The following is a 16,851-nucleotide window of genomic DNA, read 5'->3' as shown; positions in this document are numbered from 1 at the left end:
CAAAGGGGTGTTGGCTGTTCCGGTGATCCATCGGGCAGGAAGCTAAAGGGAAAGGAGTTATATGTGGAGATAATCCAAGACAATCCGGGATGGATAGCCAAGGGAGGAAAGTGGTTGTCTGTGACAATGGCACAGGGGTATGTTGTTTGGATTGTTGGCCGCAATTTTGTCCATCTTCGACATCTTTTCATGTGACTAATTGGGGCCCGATCACCCGGAAGTCGTATAGCTGTAATTGTCACTTTTCTTGTCACATATATGAAACTCGACAGTATTTGATGTTATAATTCATTAGAAAGCCAGATATGTTGTGCTGTTAACGTTTGCTTTTCGTTCAGGCAATAAGGCAAAATGCGCTTTGTTTTGATTTTCCCCATTGTGGGGGAGGAATTGATTGCATACGACCGATGATTCATTGACGTGATCGCTGCATGCACGGTGTGTGCAGTAATTTTCTACAGCTAGAATAGAGAGACGTCAAGGAAGTCTAATATAGCAATTCTAACACAGTTGATGTTTCCTTGTTTAGCATATACTTGCCTTGTTGCAAAGAAAGCGAGATCTTATAGCCCTCATATCACACATGACGAGTTTGTTCATAGGATCTGTCATTCAGACCATGAAGGCAGACTAAGAGGAGGAACAGCTTGCCCAGTGAGTCGGCCAGACATACCCACTGTGCCCTTGCACTCTGAATGAAACCTACATAGGCCATGCAGGCTTTCATGTTCGATATGATACTGCACTGCAGAGCACTTGCCTGCACCATGCTTAGCGTCATCTTGCTTAAAATCATGCGCGCAAACTTTGAGTGTAAAGTGCTAACTTGTTTATAGGACTATGGCATCGACAAATATATAGGCTGTATGGAACAGTAGTATTAATTCATTCCAGTGCAGACAGGTTAGAATCCCAGAAATGAAGCACATGGTTAGACCCCACTTATTGGTGGAAGTCAGTATCTCAGAAAGATTATCTGATGTGAATACACAGGCTTCTGTGGGCAAGTGATGCATGGTGACGAAAGCGCTGAAAAACTTTCAACCCACATGTCAAAACAGCCTTTAAAATTTGAAAAATCTGCTTAACCAGAAATTTACCTTGCTGAAGCTTGATTTGGTTTAACAAATGTATATTTTGTATAGCCCAGGTTACACCTGAACAGGTTTTGTGAAGATCACTTCCACAATGCTGCTCCTTTGAAATCTTGATGCTTCACCTCTCGTTCGAGAATGAGACCTCTAGTTAATGACTATGCTGTTATAGCTATGTACATGTGTAAATATCGGTCAGTGCAAAAGGCGGGGACATATTACTGAGGTTGAGATGAATTTCATATCTCTCTTGTAACAGATCTCAGTTTTATCGGATGGAGGGGAGAAGTCTAGTTGCATGTGTTTCGGTTTGATTGTTGGGGGGAAAAGGAAAAACAACTGTATTTCCGCATTTAACAATCTGACATCCATCAGTCGGTAGATACTTAAACTGTGTTACCTGCTTTGCTATGCCGTGGATTTTTTCACCAAATAAAGTTTTATCAGCCCACTCAGTTGGTAAAGCCACGAAAACTTACACTTATCACATAAGTCTTTTGTTGCATACAATGTTTAGTGCAGACGGGAAAAAAAAAACGTTTTAGAATCTGCATGAACTTTTGTGAGGGCTGCAAAACCTGCTCCAGGGTCTCCAGGGTGCAAGCGTGATGACCCACCTCAAGGCAGACAGGTTAATCCTCTGTTAAAGCAAAACTCACGTCCTGCTTTCTCAGTATCAGTCATACATTGAACGCTTTGAAGAGCCCATAAACCTAACCAGAATTAATTAGTCTGTATATTTAGTCTGGATCTGCTAACTGTGTACCAAGATGACGTTTTTATTGACTGTGAGCTATCATCAACTCTAGTCCTATGAAATTAAACATAGACGTGGGCCTTGTAGTTCACAACAGCACACACTGTAGATTGAGGAGAAATTAGGGTACTATATGTGCATGTTTATAATGCATTCTTACTAAGTTATGAACACATTTACATTTATTCTGCAGTTTGTGAAGTGTGGACGGGCAGGATCTAACTTCCCTGACCATATCTTCCCATCTCTGGTAGGCAGACCTATCATTAGATCACAACAGAAAGTAGGGGATATTGTCGTCAAGGTGAGCTGGTATATTCTCGGTCGCTGTAACACTGGTTATATGTAAACATTTTTAAAACAATTTTGTTTATTATTATATTAACCAGTTTTCTGTATAAAACTAAGAACTAAGATGGATGCTGCTTGTTTGGACTAAATTCTTCATAAAAAAACGATTTTACTCTTTGAAATTTAAACAATAATAAAGCCGTTATTATCTTTTATTCCAAGAAAAGTTCAAGAAAACTTTTCAGAGGTAATCAAATGATGTTTCTAACATGCATACCACTACATTTTGCTGTATGCAGGATTTAATGGTTGGAGATGAAGCCAGTCAATTGAGGTCGATGTTGGAAGTGAACTACCCCATGGAGAATGGGATCGTTAGGAACTGGGATGACATGATTCACCTGTATGACTACACCTTTGGGAAGGAAAAGATGAACATTAACCCCAAAAACACAAAGATTCTACTCACAGAACCTCCCATGAACCCCATGAAAAACCGAGAAAAGATGATAGAGGTAGATGAGAAGATTTTGATTTATTTTTTCTTATTTTCCCATGATCATAAATTGGATTTATCATTTTCGCGTGAATATAACACACAGAGTTCCATGTGAAAAATTAACTGTAATAATGTTGATACAAATCTTTTATGTGATATAGACTTTAAAAACCTATTTTCTCAAAGACATTTTTCTTTTTGTAGGTTATGTTTGAAAAGTACCAATTTGAAGGAGTGTACATTGCAATCCAGGCTGTCCTCACACTTTATGCACAGGGTAAGTCTTTCGTGAGCTACCACACACTGGCTTCCTTAGAACGTAAACTTCTCTTTAATGTTAATATTCATTTATTTATTTATTTGATTGGTGTTTTATGCCGTACTCAAGAATATTTCACTTATACGACAGCGACCAGCCTTTAATGTTAATAATATTAATAATAATATGTTTATTGAGAGGTGTGAACTGTCCAATGTTTTGCAAAACCTGTTCTGTAAAATATTATTGGTAGATCTTATATAAAAGATGTGAAGACCAATTTGTTTAATGGTTGATTATCAAGTTTGGTCAGGGTAGAAGTAAGTTTTATAGCATTTGTCTTGTCCTTCCATGTATGCTGGCTGTGTATGAATGGAGAATGCTTATATTGCCATTATGCTAAGTCTTTAAAACATTTAACTGTTGTGGATGGATTTAAATGATTATTGAAAGCACCCAGCTATAAACTTATTGCTATTTAACATTGGTTAGTAATTTGGGTTGGGGGGTGGGGGTGAATCTTATGAGAGTAGACTACTGATATTGAAATTTGATGAAACAGGCTCATGTTGATCTGATAAAATACCACAATTACCACTAAAATGCACCCTATCACAAAATTGTGATACTACTGTACATTTGTTAGTTTGGTGTTTGACTGTCAAGTGGAACATTCTATGAAGAAGACCCTGGTATGATTGCAGGTTTGTTAACGGGTGTTGTGGTGGACTCTGGAGATGGTGTCACGCATATATGTCCTGTCTATGACGGATTTGCTCTCCCGCATTTGACGAGGAGATTAGACATCGCTGGCAGAGACATCACTCGTTATTTGATAAAGGTACGTGATGTGTCTACATTTACCATATTAACAGTATCATAGACCTGTCAAGGACTTCATTGTTGTGGGTTCAAGCCCAGCTTATGTTGCTTTTCTCACATGGTTGTACACCCGAAGGTCCTTCAGCAACCAGCAAGTGGTCGTGTTTCCACTGGGCTCTGCTCTGTTTACTCCCAACATAATGCTTGCAGCAGTTGTACAGGTGAAATAATCTTGAGCATGGTGTAAAACTCCAGTCAAATAAACAAATCAAAAACTTTTTTTTGAAAAATAGAATGAGGCAAAATAAGTAATTTAGTCATCAAAGCAGTATTGTAATTTTTCTTAGTAGTTCTGAAAGCTAAAAATTACATTTCTCTCCCATGTTTTTTGTGGTGTGGATATTTTGTTTATTAGATGGACCAGCATTGTGAGAAAAAAGAAACCGTCCATTTCTGTTACAGTTGGACATGCAATGGCTAAGAACTGCCAACCAGATGTCCCCAAAATTACAGTACTTGATCATTTTTTTATCATGACTGTAGTACCTAGCATGCTTTAGAAATTTTTTGGTGTAGAAAGCATTCACTGGTCTCCTTCTTTCAGAGACTTCATAACCAGATAGGCTATATAACCTGAACTGGACCAGGTAAAAAAATGATATTATTGTCCAATTGCACAATTGGAATGTCCCACAAGTAGAAGAATTTAAAGTGAAAATATTTCTATCGACACTATTCTGCACATACATCCACTTTCCATGCTCTCCTAAAACATGTCTCTTGTTCCTCTGCAGTTACTGTTACTACGAGGTTATGCATTCAACCACTCTGCAGACTTTGAGACAGTTCGAATGATGAAGGAAAGCCTGTGCTACGTAGGCTATGATGTTGACCAGGAACAGAAACTTGCCTTAGAAACTACTGTTCTAGTGGAATCGTACACAGTGAGTATATACGTGTGAGAACTACTTGTTCTGGTGGAGGGACATTCACTGAGTGAGTGGATTTGTCTACTTACTGTCAGAAGTCCACCGGTCTTCGTTAGATGTTGGAATTAAGATCAGGGGTTCAACTGCAAAGGATTGTTAGGTAATTGTCGAGGTGCATTGGTTTCTCTTAAGCCAAACCACCTGAGCATAATATACTGTTTTTCTCCCAAGCTTTAGGCCCTTTCAAGTGACACATTTGCTTGATTCTGATTGTTTTGTCCACCTTACTTTTGTGATGTTTTATTAATTTCTTATATGAAAAACGTAGGGTTGGTCTCAAGAGTAGCATTTAGGGCATTTATGTATTTCGGAAAGCACAGGTTTACATACTAAACTTTAGGTGAAATACTGTCATTAAAATAGTCTAAAATATGACATAAAGCTGCAAGCCCAAAAAATAGAAATTATATTTATAGAATTGTCATATATGTCACAAGTTTTATAATGTTGATTGTCTCTTCAAGGTTAGCTCTTGTTTCCTAGCAAATGAAACTAGTCAAGCTGACTTGCTCCAGCATTTTGTAGAAGATAGTTACGTTGTGCTGAGAAATTTTTCCCATTGTTCAGTATCGTAGTTTACAGAATTCCCTTGTAGAACACATTTGTAATATTTTTTCAGTTACCAGATGGGCGCATCATAAAAGTTGGCGGAGAGAGATTTGGTGCTCCAGAAGCCCTTTTCCAGCCTCATTTAATCAATGTAGAAAAAGTGGGTGTGGCAGAGTTACTGTTCAACACAATACAGGCAGCAGATATAGACACAAGACCAGACTTTTATAAACACATAGTCCTGTCTGGTGGTTCCACCATGTACCCTGGCCTGCCCAGTCGACTGGAGAGGGAAATAAAACAGCTTTACCTGGAGAGAGTGCTGAAGGGAGACACTACAAAGTTATCGGTGAGTACTGGGTTCAGACAAGTCATAATTTAGATATGAAGCTCTCCTGAGAGACGAGGTTAAATCGCCAGTAGGGTCATAAGAAAGACTTTAAAAATGATAGTTGTGGCTGTCTCGATAGGCGCTCAGCACAGAGAGCTTAGAACAAGGAAACCAGATCGGTTGGCCTGGTGTCAGTATAATATGACTGGGTGGGGTGTCATGTCTGGTGTCTTCGGCATGACACATAAGTTACAGCAGCACTTTGGCGGCATGGACACCCCCTGCAACAACATGTATGTACACACACCTAATGACGCCTGGTCGTCATATGATTGAACAGTTGTTTAGTACAATGTAAAACACCAAGCATGCATACATACATACACACATACACCTTCTCTTCCAGAAATTAATCATTAGAGGAAGACTAAGCTGGTTAATTGTAGTCATCAAAGGAAAGGATAATATGTGTAGGAATACTATATTTTAATGAATCAGAATTGATTGTTCATGGATTCTGTGTCCTGTTTCCCATGCTTTCTCTCCCACTGTCTATATTTGGCTGCCCAGCTCAGCCCACATTTGACTTTTCTGTCTTACATGGCAGTTGCGTGGGTGCTCTTTTAGAATAGAAATATTCCTCAGTACAGTATTAAACCCCAGTCGAGGGGTCAATTGTAGGTGCTTAAAATACACACATCTGGTTGTTGTGACAGTCCAACACTCTTTATTTAACTGAGCCTCAGTAGTGACATATGAAGGATGTTATAGCTGACCCAGAAACACCACCTTTGTCTGTAGTGATGACATGACGTAATGGGACGAACAGTTGTCCTTTTTCTCTAAGAAGTGCTGAACAGACAAAAGGTCCATCCAAATTAGGGTAGATGCCTTTCAAACACAGGTCACAGCAGGTACAGTTGATGTGGTTCAAAGATAAACTCTTGAACCCATTTGGGTAGATGCTGCAGACAAAAACTTGAGCCACAGAATAGTTTATTTGGTTTAACCCAAAGACCTTAAACGTATGTAGGTAAATTCTATTTAAACACAGCTCCCAGCCACTGTAGGATTGATGTTGTTCAGACAAGACACTATGTACACACTTGTGCAGAAGGTATTATGCCACAAACCCCAGCCCCAGTGGGGTTAGTTTGGTTCAGACATATGCTACCAAATCCTCAACCTCAGGATAGTTGTCTTCCGAAATGAAGTCTGTTTTGAGTTTTTGTACACTAGTTAAGTATGTGTACCAGTATTGCAGTTTGGCCTAAGGCTATATGCATTTTCAGTGCTCTAGGTAGATGTGGTATGACTTTAATACACTGGTGGAGGAACCATTTGATATTAAGTCCAAAAAAAAGGAGTAATTAGGAAAGTTTCTGTTAACAGGAAGTATCACTGACTAAACACTTGGTCCCACCTGGATCTTCCATGCCGTCTTCCAGTCGTATTGTTTGAACATGCAGTTCACATTTACTGTAATTCTTCAACCTTTTCACATGTTTACAAGATGTTTATTTAGGTATGCCGTACATGGGAAGGTCTGACAGCAACCTCCGGATGGTCGTGGGTTTCCCCTGGGCCCTGCCCGGTTTCCACCCACCATAATGCTGGCCGCCGTCGTATAAGTGAAATATTCTTGAGTAAGGCGTAAAACACCAATCAAATAAATAAATAAATAAATATTAGGTATATTCTAAGGGCATTGTTCTGTGTAGACTGTTAAAATAATGTTTTGTCTGACCAAACTAATGTAGTTTTGTCTCCCAAATCAAAGTAAAAGGATGCTTATATCTCAGTGCAAGTGGCTCCTTTATATGCGAAAAGGTTGAGGAACTTGGGTAGGATATTTTGTGGAAAGGGAGCTAAATAACCATTTGAAGTGCACAGTATATTACACTTTTAGAAGAAGAGGTTTACATTGTGAGTTCCCTGAAGCAATGTGACAATTAGTAATTAATGCTGATTTTATGCCCTTAAGCCTGTCTCTTTACTCTCTGTCATGAAATAAATACTTAATCCGTATTCTCTGGAATGATGAACACTGCTTTCTGATGATTAGTTGTCAGTGTTCTCTAAGAAGTGCTGACCAGAGTATTAATATATTATGTCCTTGCTACAGGAGTTAGCCTGCCACAATATGACTGAAATATTGCTGATGATGGCATCAGAAAGCCATAGTCATTGATTCATTCAGGAGTTTGTTGAATGTGCTAAAATCACTACTGGTTCTTTTTTTTCTTTTTTTTGCAGAAATTCAAAATTCGCATAGAGGACCCACCCCGAAGAAAGCACATGGTGTTCCTGGGAGGTGCTGTTTTGGCCGAAATTATGAAAGATAAGGACACGTTTTGGATGACGAGGCAGGAATACCAGGAGAAAGGGATGAGGGTTCTGGAGAAAATGGGCGTGTCTCCAGCATAATTCTTCTATAGGCCACACCCCTTTACCATCAGGACCACAAGCCTCTAGGAACGTTATAGTATCATATGTGATCACCACTCTCCACGTCATATGTGGCTTCTTCCAAATCTTGTACAATAATAAACTAAAAACCAAACTAAAAAAAAGTATAGAGCATATGTATAAATTTATTTTTCCATGAAATAATGTGTAAAGTGAGAATTTAAATTTATGTGTCATTTATGCATGATGACTTAAAGTGCGTTAATATTGTATGCTAAGAGCTGTAGTGCTACTAATAGTTATGGCACAGGCCTGGGATGGGATACATTTGTATGGATTACTTATGTTTGGCGTACCTGGAAAAGTAAAACAGAGGAACTTCCTTTCATTCTGATCTGGTTTGTGTATGTAAGTTTCTACGCAAGCTCTTGTAAAGAACTGTTATCCATTTCTTTTTCTTTTGTTTTTTTTTTTGTAAAATTACAAATATGATAAAGATTTCTTAAGATAACTCCTATAGCAATTTTAATAGTCCATTTTGATTGTTGAAATCAAGAATTGCAGTAGCAATAAGAAATTTAATAGGCCAGTGGGAATGTGTTGATTATTTACTTACTCCATTCTAAAAGTTATGCAATTCTTTACCCCTTTGATATATTAAAACACAACATACATGTTATTTATTTATCCAAATAATTGTAAAAGAAAAAGCTTTGTCTGGGATCGGCTGGAAACTGAGCAAAATTAGACTAACATAACTACAGCTTGAAGTGTATCGAAAAAACCCAGTAGTTTATTTAGGATAGAAGGAATCCTGCATCGATGGTTGAATGTCTAATACAAGTCCTGTGAAAAAGAGCTGTTTAAGCACGAGTGTAATTTCGGACACCATGATTTCTGGTGTGAACAGAAAACGAAAGAAATTTGTTTCCAGAGCGAAAAAAGAAAAAGATACAATTGTCATACCTGATGTGAAATTTGTGGAGAGGGCGAGGGGAGAAAAAATAACGTCTATAAGAAGTAACAACCAAGATGCCAGTTGCAGTAAATTTACTGAACTTCTGTATGGATGTTATGTTGCTAATACCTTGACCATAATCCCTACCAAGTCATTTCCTTGAATATTTCATCCAAGTTTAAATTGTAATCATTTGTTTCGTAAGCTAATAAAACTTTTCATGAAGATTAAGCACCCTAAAACAGTTTATCTGCAGTGCTGGCACTTTAACAAAGGGAGGTAACTTGTACATGTATGTAACATACTAGAAACAAACTTTGTCCATCACGCTCAAAAAGCTGCCGTGTAGATTACTGTGTAGATACGAACATGTGTATGATATGTTCAACTTTGAGGTAATCATGCTAATTTTCCTTTACTGTGGAACAAACTTGTACAAAATACATTGCTATCCATGTACTTATAAATAAAATTTATAAGAAAGAAGACAAAGAAGTCGTATTTTAATGCCATAGTTATGCCCTATCGACAGAATGCGTTCTCAAGCGTTCTGTCAGTTGCCCAGATGTATCCACTCTCTCTTCCTTTGCATTCGCTGGCTCCGTCTCCCAAAGAGGCCACTTTTACAGCAAACAGAGGGGAGAGGACCGTTGCCGATTGGTCAAGGTGGTCACCTTGTAATCGTGAGGTAATGACGGTTCCATCCATCCTCTGACAGCTTATTGTATAGTTTCATTGCCCAGGAGCCTTAGAGTCAGCCAGTGATCAAAGTGCTCACTGATGTGGCCCGGGTATATAATTTCTATTTTTAAAACTTGATCAAGTCCAAATGGACACTTTAGATCAACTGCGATACTTCTTACATTTACCAGCGTACAAAATACACAAACGCATCCCCTCCCTCTCCACTATGTACTATTGATGCTTTGGTCGTTTTACACGATTATGATTGGGATATCAACCAATAGTGTTATTTTATAAACCATGTCCATGAACACTTGGAAAACATCTATTTAATTATTAATATACAAGGAAGAAAATAGATTGAATGTTAACATGAAAAAATATATTTCGTCTTACTTTTTCAAAGGGCAGTGACATGCAAGGAAACTGATGAAGTATATTGACTTCTGTGAAAAATGGTTTGCATATATATAGTATTCAGCGTACAGGGTGAAAAAGTTGATATCTTGACAGAAATTCTCTTTGAAATTACCAGAGAGCTTCTGTTCCTTAGAAAGCACTACATTGAAGTCTAGGCATTCAGACAGCCACTATCGAATCCCAAAACTGTTCTAGCTGAGCAAGTTACAAGTTTGTGCTCAATATTATCTACATGGTCACACCAGATACAGGTAGGGTATCGCAAAACTGTTAATGAAAGCAAATAACTGTTACGTTGATAAACACAATGTAGCGGTTTAAACTGCATGGACTGAACATTGTGATTTACACCAGTCTTGCAAGTTAAGTGTAAGTCCATATCAAATCGTCAGTGACAAGAAAATTATCATGTATATTCGTACTATCAATTTTGATGGAATATATATTTCGACATGGAGCTTGTGGAACAATTGTGTTTTCATTTTATAGCTATCTAAGCAAGGAGCATTTATTTTTGGGATGTCAAGTAACACTTCTGATCTATCGGTATTTCCTGATAATTTGTTAGTGAGAGGGATTTTGGTCAAAGCTGTTTCAAGAGATTTCCATAATTTATTTTTAATTTTCTTAGTAGTGTATCAGCTGTGGAAGGAGCAAGATATTCGCTTCAGAGTTGTCTCCCATGCATCAGAAAACAGTTAAGTTCTCTGTGCCGTGGAAAGTCTATCTCCTATCTGCTAGAAAGTTGCGGAAGTATTCCCGGAGTATGCTTCATCGCCAGCTGATTTGCTTCATGTATTTATGGACATTTTTGAACTATTTTACAATATCCAGCCGTTTGTCGAATGTGGATTTCCGCCTCATGTTGGTCATTGTGAGGTACGGTTCTTTTTGTCTTGGCTATATTGCTGACTCGGCTGTTCCTGAGTAGGCCTGCCTCCTAAACCCCCTGAAAGTTACATGGTTATAGCCTACCATATGTCACTTACTTCCAAATACTGACAGTTTTATGGAGTAGATGAAGTCTAAATAAGCCAATTAATTAAAAACTATGCATGTACATGTGCCTGACAAATCTCCTGACGTTACAACGCAAGCACACCTGCAAGAGTTGGATTCCAACTAGCGACCTCATAGACTGGTCGATTGTGGGGCGACTAAGCTTTGAATGAGCCAACGTGAGAGTCGTGGGAAAAATTAAATAATAATTTCTATTGAAATTCGCTCGACAATCTTTAGATGGTCAGTCTGTTATTGAAACTTTAGATCAAAACACTCGCATAAATCAGCCATGCGAAGCATCTTTTAAGATGTGGCATCATCCGATTGGTAAAGAGTCAAACACAAACCTTGGGAATTGCCAATGAGGAAAAGCGTTAGGCGTCAATTTTCAAACAAAGCTTGGATCAAGATGAAGAACAAAAGGAATTCAATAAGCTGGGACTTTGGAATGGACATTCACCGTAAACTTTTCAAATGGCAAGACAAACCCATTTCATGAAATGACCATCAAAGCCAACTTTTGCAGGCATGTGGAAAAAGGCGTTCGAAATCAGTGGTATTCAAAAACATATGTCGGGAGTATTATCCAAATTCAATCTGTGGAAGTGTCATCCAAAACTAGCCTTCGGAAACGATATTCAAAGCCAGCCGTCGGAAGTGGCATCCAAAAGTAACCAGAAGTAAAAGTAAAACCAGCACTTGGGAGAGGCATCCATAACCAGCCTTTGAAAGCAGCATTCACAACCAGCCTTTGAAAGCAGCATCCAAACCCATCCTGCGACTGTGGCGTCAAAGCCAACACTGAGAAGTGGTGTCAATACCAACCTTCGAAAGTAGCGTTAAAGCCAGCCTTCGGAAATGGCGTCACAGCTAATCTTCGGAAGTGTCGTCAAAGCTTGGGTCCCTTCTGTTCGCTCCCTGGTGGCCACTTGCGAAGCTAGTGGAACATTGGGTCGTCACACTGTGTCCTCCTGAATCTGCCACCAATGGTGGTCAGACCAACAAATGGAACGCACCCCTAATCTTCGAAAGTGGCGTCAAAGCTAATCTTCGGAACTGGCGTCAAAGCTAATCTTCGGAATTGGCGTCAAAGCTAATCTACGAAAGTGGCGTTAAATCCAACCTTCGAAAGTGGCGTCAAAACCAACATTCGGAAGTGGCGTCAAAGTCACCTTTCAAAGTAGCACCAAATCCAACCTTTGGAAGATTAAGACCGGCCCCGATAGCACAGTTGGTAGAGCGTCCGCTTCAGTAACGGTAGATTCAGGGTCAATCGTGGGTTGATTCACACCTAAGACCTTAAAAGAGGAAGTTGTACTAGGTAAAAGAGCGGTGGAAATCCGTCCTGCAAGAAGGAGGCACATTACATGCACTCCAAGGATATCTTCGTCGACACATGATTGAAAAATTGTTAAGCACGACATTAAACCCCTAGCACTCACTCGGAGGACTAACATCAAAAACTAGCCTAAATTACATTCAACACTAATTTTTGAATGTGATATACAAAACCAGTCTTGTACATCACAAAAGTAGTCTGTGGAAGTGACATGCATCAAGATTTTACTACCTTGACTCGAACCTTTGACATGCAGTGACGCTTAACTTGTCGTCGCTTTATAAAAATCATTTTATAGTAAATGAGTAAGTATGGATTTATTTATTTATTTGATTGGTGTTTTACGCCGTACTCAAGAATATTTCACTTAAACGACGTTGGCCAGCATTATGGTGGGAGGAAACCGGGCAGAGCCCGGCGGAAACCCACGACCAGCCGCAGGTTGTTGGAAGAACAGTAAATATGGGACACGAATGCTAGTAAATGAGTAAGTATGGATTTATTTATTTATTTGATTGGTGTTTTACGCCGTACTCAAGAATATTTCACTTAAACGACGTTGGCCAGCATTATGGTGGGAGGAAACCGGGCAGAGCCCGGCGGAAACCCACGACCAGCCGCAGGTTGTTGGAAGAACAGTAAATATGGGACATGAATGCTAGTAACATTCAATAAGCGCAATTTATTTTCTTTTCCTGGGGAATCGTAACCTGAGTACCACTACCAGGCCAAGCATATTGAGACCAAATATGGCATATTAGCCTGTATACCTGTTGCTTAGCTGCTCATCCGGCAGGGAGAGGGAGGGGGGGAGACGTTACAGCATGCCGATTTGGTTTGTCATACTGTGTTATTATCACGCTATTTTTCAAGATTAAAAACTATCCTTTGTACATCACAGACATGCGTGATATGACAAGAGATAAATACAAAGGAATAATTCAGTGACACGCATGTCGTCACAATATGTGAGAGATGAAGAGATCAGAGCCTTCTATACATCAAAAAACCGTCCTTACTGGCTACGATTTACCCAGGCAGCCATCTTGTCACCGACTGAACTTGGCGTGTGTTTGTGGCATTCCATGAACTTCAAAGCCTTGCTCAAACTTCAGAACAGGTTTCTTTGTGGCAGTATTATATTCATTACATTTCTGTCTTTCACTTTAAAGGAACTAAAAAAAACTTTTACAAAAACATTTTAACAGCCCCTTATCCGTTTATAAGGGGGTATATGTATATGGCCGTCGTAACATTATCCTCAGTGCTTAACTACATCAAAAACATTGTAGCTAGACAGATTACGAACGTTGATAGGAGCAAGTGAGAAAATAAAGACACTAAATCTGCTTCGGTGTGCTGCATGTGACATAGCTCAGATTAGAAACTAGATTGCATTAAACGTGAACATATTGGATAGCCTGATCGCGACATTAGATAAGTTATCTGTCTGATTTTCTTAAAAGAGATACGATTTCTTTGTGAATTTCTTAAAAGACAATTTTTCTCCGATTTTCTGTAATATAGCCAATTATGGGTATTTTTTCTATTACTTAGTACATCTTGATAACACTGATTTTGTATTATTTATTTATTTGATTAGCGCTTTACGCCGTACTCAAGAATGTTTTACTTATACAAAGGCGGCCAGCAGTATGGTGAGAGGAAGATTTTGTATTAACCTATTTCGCTTTGATTACGTAATAGACGAGTACTCACTGATTTGGTATTAAATAATTTATAATAGACATAGTTTCTGATTTTGAATTGGACAATTTCTATTTTTTCTAGTTTTGTATTAGCCTTTTTTTCTATGTTTTTTTTTATGTTTGATGCTTTCTCCAAGACTTTTCTTATATATGGATTTATACTGGATCAGTATCCTATACATCATGAGTAGAATGCAGATAAAATGGATCAGCCTATTTACATAATGCTGAAATAGCACAGCTAATACCGAGTGAGTCAGTGAGTGAGTGCTTGGGGTTTAACGTCGTATTCAACAATTTTTCAGTCATATGACGACGAATGAATCCTTAGGGTGCATGTATGTGTAATGTGCTTCCTTGTAGCAGGACGGATTTCCACCGCTCTTTTGTCTAGTGCTGCTTCACTGAGACGACTTACCGAAGGAATGTAAGCCGCCCCACCCGAGCCATTATACTGATACGGGCCAACCAGTCGCTAGTACCGATGAAATGAAGGTAAGCAAGCAAACAAATCGTGATTTGTTAGTGGGCATAGGTGTATCCTTCGAACTGAAAACCGCTATGCACTTTATTTAAAACTGTATCAAAATACAATCTTCTGATCAATGTCATGCCTATAAGTAAGACTGTCCACACAGTCAAAGTGTCCCCTTGCATATGTTCTTTAAAGTTATAGTTGGCGTCCATCGGGGAAAATCAGACTGCAGACGTAAAAAAAAGGCATGCGCTTTAATCAGAAATTACTGGACAAAAAATATACACAAATCTTGACCATCCTGATAACTTGGTGCCGTTAAGACCGGGTTATCATGTATATTAAACACCAAAAACATTTGAATGTAAGCTTATTTCATGCCGGTAAGATTAGCCTGTCTGTCCGAGTTAGTTATTCGTCCATCTGAAACGTCTGTCTATCTGTGCCTGAGGGACTCGGCGCGCACTCTGACTGGACAGTGTCGCATACACTGTTCTGACTATAATATACCTGGCCGACGAAATTCATCGTCCACGCGGAGAGCCAGCAGTTTTTGCAGGTCCTTGCAAATTCAACCCTCGGTGACAAATTGTTTTCATGTATTATACAGAAAGAATTAGCTGATTATCCCGCTTCCAGACTCCGCTTAGCTGACTCGCCCAGACTGAAATATGGCCTCTTCTTTATTTTTTGCTTCCGAGGAGACTCATACACGTCTCTTGGCATATGTCTAGTTTTGATTTAATGCCTTTAACAAAGACGGTAGCGGATGCGAACGAACAAATTATGTTTGTATAGAGATGTAAATATAGGAGACGGTCTTCTGAATTAACACGATTCACCAGTCGCTAATAAAAATGCGCGGCGTTTCCGACGGAACGAGTGTAGGCCAGTCACGTGACGACCTTTTACACTCCTCCGTTTGCCTTCTGGTCTACTTTTTGTCAGGAAAGAAGTCACAACTGAAGTTAACCTCGGAGAATTTCTCCTCCCCCCAGGGAAAAGCAGCTTTTTTAAGATCATTATCTGCATAAATATAGAGATATTGTGATTTATCTGTACAATATTCACCTAGGCTTGCTTGAAATTTCGTGCTGTTGACAGTGTATAGATTTAAGTCGTCACAGCATCCTCATTCAGAACGATATCTGCACAGTGTACTATCATGGCCTCTGTATTAGCCATTATAAACAAAATGGTCGTAGGCTCGAATCCAAGTCTCGTTTCAGTTTGCTTGGTCGTGGCTTTAAGCCAGGAGGTTCATCAGGTAGGCCTACCTGCATGGCGAGATTCGGTCCAGTAAATTTCAATATGCCCGCACCGAATTACCTCCCTTGAGGTCAGGCTCCTTTTTGAAAGGTACTTTTTTAGGAGTAAGCGGTGGTTAGGTGTGACTCACAAAATAACTGATGGCAAGTTTCACAGTTAAAGCGGCATAAGCTCGCTGAAGATCAAGCTTTAAGACAGATATTAATTTTCTAAAATTACCTGGATAGCCGAGGATAAACTTTTTGATTTTTTTCATCCATTAAGATTTAAAATCCTGACTCTTATTAAATAAAATACATCGGTTTGGCGAACTGCTGAAGTTATATATTATGGAATTAGTCGACGGGTCGCACATGACCGAGTGGTTAAAATACTAATGTTTCATTCGCTAATATACAAGAAGTCTGGGTTCAATCCCATCCTTGGCAGGGAATCGTTGAAACAGCACTGTAGCCAGTGTTTGCAATGCCTATGTGTTTAAATAAGATGGTTGACAGCGTCCGTATGTTTACAGTGATCTTACACGAATGGTACACATTGAGCTTGAAAGTTGGAAAGTCCATAGATAGCTTGCCAAACGCTGGTGGTTTACTCCGCTTTGCTGCTCTCTTAAGACCGATCGTCGTTGTATATATGTGGGGGGAAAATCGATTGTACTGCTTTAAACAAGAGCAACAGGGAAAAAATGAACACGCGGAAATAGATGAGACATCCTCAGTAAAGGATATTGTGTCGTTTTAAACACAAAGAGTTGGCAAATGGTCACAAATGTTAAAGGTGAAATCCGTCCCCTTGTAAATTTACCTGAGTCAGGGTTTTATTCCGCCTGTTTATAAAACACATTATGTACACGTTTATAAAATAGCAGAAATAGGTAAAAAAAAAATGCTGTGATGATACAGTTGCTATTTATTAGACGTCACTGGTATTAAATTACCCAAAATGCTTTGTTGTCGTCACATTTAATACATATCACATCAAAACAATGGAAATGG

General features: G+C 39.0%; 1 protein-coding gene across 1 annotated transcript; it reads left to right on the top strand.

Annotated features, from left to right (window-relative positions):
* The first annotated feature begins 2 nt into the window (after positions 1-2).
* LOC135466539 (actin-related protein 2-A) lies at positions 3-9,447 on the top strand. The gene is made up of 8 exons (XM_064744079.1): positions 3-137; positions 2,045-2,155; positions 2,442-2,657; positions 2,846-2,918; positions 3,605-3,741; positions 4,517-4,666; positions 5,331-5,609; positions 7,848-9,447. Exons 1-8 carry the CDS (start codon positions 90-92, stop codon positions 8,016-8,018), a joined length of 1,185 nt encoding a protein of 394 aa, XP_064600149.1. The 5' UTR covers positions 3-89; the 3' UTR covers positions 8,019-9,447.
* Positions 9,448-16,851: the final 7,404 nt, after the last annotated feature.

This window comes from Liolophura sinensis, chromosome 6 (genome assembly GCF_032854445.1).
Source record: "Liolophura sinensis isolate JHLJ2023 chromosome 6, CUHK_Ljap_v2, whole genome shotgun sequence".
Classification (NCBI taxonomy): domain Eukaryota; kingdom Metazoa; phylum Mollusca; class Polyplacophora; order Chitonida; family Chitonidae; genus Liolophura; species Liolophura sinensis.
Note: the sequence above shows the minus strand (reverse complement) of the source record. Positions and strands in the feature narration are given on the sequence as shown.